Consider the following 5,527-nt stretch of genomic DNA (forward strand, 5'->3'; position numbering starts at 1 on the left):
CAAAAATTAAACATTATTATATGCATTAATTGGGTACAAATAAAATATGCAGAGGGAGAATTCACTTGCCTTGCTCGAACGTGTCCTGTGGGTCGTCCTCGAACGTTTTATGCTCGTCTAACTCACAGTCCACTTCTAGCATCGATTCGCATATCGCACATACAAAAGAATACGTACGCCAAATAAATAAACATACACCAGTACAGTGTAATTATTCACCATTACATTCACATTAACACATCGCACTTATCACACACATAAATACATCTTAACGCGTAAATGCTTATTAATTCAATTATGACTATTATTGCGAGTCATAAATGGTGAAATTATGAGTAGGTGCTATAATAATAGTTTTAACTAGTATTAATACGTATTAACATCATTTATGAAAATAAAAGCTAATAATTTTCTTTAACACTAATAAATAGACTAATAGACTTTATTCTTTTTATTTCTAACTTGAATTATTAAGTATGGCTAAAAATGAATTTACTAACATTAATATTCTAAAAATCAATATAAATCACTAATTGGGCTTTTTATAACATAAACAAGTATTTTACCAATTCTAAAAAGTTAAGTGCTATACTTATGAGCATTTTTATTTTGGCTAGTAAAAATCTATTTTCCATACGACTAGTGGTATTTTCTCCTTTATTTCTACAAGCAAGTATGATTAAAAATAACTGGATATAAATCATCTAAAATCCTATAATGTTTATATGATCATGAATAATATACCATTTACTAAATCCATTAAAATGAACCTTTGATTATAATTCTCCAAATAATTTCCAAAGTTCAATGTGACCAAAATTAACTATAAAATTTCCTATCTAGTGTTTTTATCGCCAATGTGTGACTACTAAATTTTTGTCATATTTCTCTCTAATCCAACATTCTAAAAGTCATCGCATCGACTAACATGAATAATTATGGTGCACTACTAATCGCATATATCTACCAAAAATTCCATAGCGTGCATACACGTGAATTTGGAATCGCAACATGCTCATATTACAACATAATAAATATACAATTCATAAATTGAATCAAAAGTAATTTCAAAAATATATAAAATATTTTGGGTCGTCTTCAACCTTGCGACGAACGGCGGATGGTTTGGGCGTGCGTCTAGGTGAAGGCTTGGTACGGCGGGTGCGTTGCTCCGGCGACGGCGACGACGGCGGTGGCTCTAACAGCGGTGGCTCTAACGGCGAGGAGAGAGAGAGGGGGGTGAGCTCGGTCGGGAGGAGGGAGAGAGGAGGAGCTCGGTTTTTATAGAGGAGAGAGAGGGAGAGGGAAGGTCGGCCGGGGGAGGGAGAGAGGTGGCCAGAATCTTCATGACCATCAATTAATGTAATGGGGGGAGAAGAAACGGATGCTTTGATGCTTCATTAACTCGGAGACGAATTATCTCGGAGACGAACGGACAATGGGGCAGGCACGTGGCTCGGTCGGCTCGGACGCGTCGGGTCGCGGCCGTTGGCTTGCTGGCGTGGGTTCGCGGCTTGGTCGTGCTCCTCGACCGCGCGCGGGGCTCGGTCGGTGCAGGGCGGCGCGACCGGCTTCCTGGCTTGGGCGCGGCCGTCGGTCTTGGTCCGGCGGGCGCCTGGGCGGGGTCGCGTCCTGGGCGTTCGGCGGCCTCGGTTCCTGGCCGGGTGGCGCAGCGTGCAGGGGCGCGCCTGGGAGAGAGACAGGGAGGGGAGAGAGAATAGGGGAGGGGAGTTGCAGCAGGGGGTGGCGGCGGCTTGGACAGGGAGGCAGCAGGGAAACAGATTCGAATGTCACTATTTACCATATTTTAATCCGAATACGGATACGAATACGAATACTATCGGATACGAATACAAAAGGTATAGTTCGAATTCGGATTTACATTCAGATACTTACTTGATTTAGAACATAGCATCATAACAAGTATTAATTTGTTTTATCGATGGATTTACAGTTGATAAAAATCACATTACAAGCAAATTATGAACAATACTACATATACATTATTTAGTTGAAACATAGTTAAATATCATATTTTTAAATAAATTATTTATACTTGGTATATTTATATTTTGGACTCTAATTATAATCTTTTTGTATATTAAGTATATTTGTATTTTGGTCTCTACAACTCCAATAATCTAATGTATTCAAAATTAGAATTTTTAATATTATTAAAATTTATCATTGTATATCACTAGTAATGTAAGATTAACACAGTCATTTGTTTATGATATAAATATTTTTAACATTTTCAATGGTGTACTTTAGTTTTTAGTATATTATTTAATGTTTAAAATCACTTGTAATTAGTAATTAGTAATAAAAGTAAGTTTAAATTGATTTTATTGAATACTTTTTTTGTTTCGGATACGAATAGTATCGAATATTTCACGGTTTTGTTGAATATTGTCGAATACGAATCTTAAACCGGATAGAGAAGAAACGGATTCAGATATGTCTATTTAACATCCATATTAAAATCGAATACGAATACGGATATCCATATTATCACTTTATCCGAATACGAATACGGATAATTCGGATCTCCAGACATCCAAATCCATCCCTAGCAGGGCGCACGCGCTAGGGTGTTTAGCTAGGCCTCTAGTGGGCCTAGGGTTAGGGAGGGTTTCTTTTCTTTTTTTTCTTTTTTTATTTCTTTTCTAAATTCGAAAATACATTTTTAATAACTCTAAAATTAAATCAAAACTATTTATAAATAAATTATTTATTTGTAGACTAATAATTATTATATTATTTATTAGGATTTTCCTTTAAAAAGAATTACTATTAAATTTCCAAAAATCAATCATGCGCAATCAAAAATGATTTTTATCATAAATAACTAAATTCATTATTTTTAGTTGATGGTTTTTATAGTGTTACATGCTTGAAATTAATAAATGCGCAAATTAAGCAACAATTTAATACTTCTCGACCCATGTTCATTTTACTTCAAGCTCCACCATCACTCCCTAAATTTAGGTGAAAATGTCTTTCAACATATTTTAAATTTTAAAAAATACTAAATACCTGATTAAGTATTTTAAAATATAACAAATGCCTCTAAGCTTGTCAAATTCTATGAAAAATCCTAGAAATGGACCGCGACAAAAAATGAACACAAATTTAGAACTGGTGAAAATATCTTTAGAAGATTCCAAAATTATTAGCTCGAGAAAAACGCGAAAATATCCAAAAAGTTTTGGATTTTTTTCAAAACATTTTAACTAATGTCTAAATATAAAATGTTTGGGAAAAAATGGATGCAATAAGCTAGAATGCAAACAAAATTATTTGGTGTTGAATGCATTCCTAATGGCCGCATATCATCTTTTTGTTGAAAAAAACCCAAATTTGTTTCTTTGTCATCTATTATAATGTTAAAAAAATTCTAGATTTTTCTAAATACTTTACCTTTTCTAAGACCAAAATCTTTTTTAGACAATATGATAAGCTATAAATATATTATTTGTATTTTTTGTCCTAATCTATATCTAAGTTTATTCAAAATAAACTCTAAAGTTTTCAAACATATTTTTCGTGGTTGAAAAACCTTAGCAAATATTCACCAGTTTTTTCAACTAAAAGAGGATGGAATCACCTTGAAAACTAAAACATGATGAAATGACCTTGAAAAAAGACTTTTAATTGTTGGCACGGAGAGAATCTACATGGTTTTGACTTTTGAGTGCTGATGGGTAAGATGTCTAATTTTAAAAGTCGAAGGAAAAATAAATAAATCAATTTTAAAAGTTTAAGGAAAAATAAATAAATCAGTCGGTCACTCGGTCTTCACAATGGCCAAGCCCATTGCCCGACAGAGAGCCTACCGCTCAATGCAGCCCATGAGACCGGGAAGGTTTACCTTTTTTGTGAAGACCGGTTTTTAGTTTAAAAACGGTTTGTTTAACCCTGCTCTGTTCATCATTCATCAGCGCTGTACCCATCATCATGTCTTTGGCACCTCAGGCACAAACCACATAAAAAAAAGAAATACTCCATTCATTCTTTTTTATTTGTCATGGTTTGGTTCAAAAATAAATTAGCGGATGATAAATATTCGACAATAAAGATAGTATTAATTTTCATATGATTCCTCACTCCTAGAGTCCAGTTCAGCTGCTCCACTAACCAGTGCTAACGCGCGTAAGACGGTCGGTCTGAGATTAGCGAGAATGCAAGAGCCAGGAGGCAATCACTAATCACATCACAAAATTTCTCATTTCCATTTGTTTATCACCCAACAATAATAAGCAATTCTCGTGGCATAAACCACCAGAGGACGGATTACACATACAAAATTTGCAGATACATCTCTGTATGTGTACGAACAAGAAGTGGAGGAATCGGACAGCGTGTATAAAGGAGTAATTAATAAGAGAATGCCCCTAACAATTAGTTAGGGCCCCAGCAGACGAGGTGGTACGCCTTGTGCATCTTCTCCTCCTCCGATCGCCTGGGCCTGGCGGCCCTACCGGCGGCCGCGGCGCTGCCACTGCCACCCGCGGTTTGGGACGACGACAACGACAACGGGACGGCGCGGCCGGCGACGACCTTATTGGCGGCGGCCGCGCGGTTGTAGAGGGAGCGGAGCGCGTAGTCCCACCGGCACAGCCCCGCCTGGTCCTTGAGCGCCTCCACCGCGCTCATGCTCGCCGCCACCACGAACGACGACGCCTTCTTGGTCATGGACGACGATGCGCTCATCTTCTCTGCTAGCTCAGAGCTTGATGATAATCGGCTATCCCTCTCGCGCGCGCACCGGCTAGGCTATAAACACTTTCTTGCTTCTGGATCTTGGTCTGTTTGCGTTGACGCTTTGCACTGCGGAGATGACGAGGGAAGGGGAGGGGACTTATATATGCCCGGCAGCAGGCCGGTAGCCGATGCAGTTGGCGGCAGCGTGGAAGGAGTGGACGGACGCGGCGGGAGAGGAAAACAGGGGGCTCTGGTTGCTGGTTTCCGGCAGAGTGGAACACTGAAACTTTACACTACACCCAGGTTCAGAAACCGGAGGTTGGGCCGCGTGTGGAATAATATTCTGTGTTCCTTTTTCTGCACTTTGCTTACGCTGAAAATGAGTGAAGGTGGGGTGAGGCGCATGTGATCTGCATACGCCCGGAACGTTCCTTTACGTCATTTTTTTATTGAACAAGTATGCATAGTTTTTTATGCCCATAAGAACTATTTCCAACCATTCTCACCAGATTTTTCTCCTATCCATAATTTCTATTATATTTTACTATATCACGCAAAAAATTCTCCCCCCATATCGACGACTCCAAACATTTACCCTATCGAGCTTCCCCTTATACTATAATTCAGTTATTTGACATTTTTTCATAAGTTTTCGAAATTTTAAAAAATCATAGATTATTTGTACTACTATAATATATATTATTATCATCAAGTTATGGTACTTAAAAAAGATTTATATTATAAAAATAAAGTAATTAAAATGCGAGGAAGATTAGAAGTCACCTTATATATAGGGAAGTTGCCTCGCTCTCCACATATGGGG

The 5,527-nt window shown here is 37.8% G+C and overlaps 1 protein-coding gene across 1 annotated transcript; it reads right to left on the reverse strand.

The window, feature by feature from the left end:
- Positions 1 to 4,200: 4,200 nt before the first annotated feature.
- LOC100276384 (Wound-responsive family protein) lies at positions 4,201 to 4,835 on the reverse strand. Its single transcript, NM_001150189.2, has one exon. It carries the CDS (start codon positions 4,711 to 4,713, stop codon positions 4,402 to 4,404), a length of 312 nt encoding a protein of 103 aa, NP_001143661.2. The 5' UTR covers positions 4,714 to 4,835; the 3' UTR covers positions 4,201 to 4,401.
- Positions 4,836 to 5,527: the final 692 nt, after the last annotated feature.

The sequence above is a fragment of the Zea mays genome, chromosome 5, assembly GCF_902167145.1.
Source record: "Zea mays cultivar B73 chromosome 5, Zm-B73-REFERENCE-NAM-5.0, whole genome shotgun sequence".
NCBI classification, from domain to species: Eukaryota; Viridiplantae; Streptophyta; class Magnoliopsida; order Poales; family Poaceae; genus Zea; species Zea mays.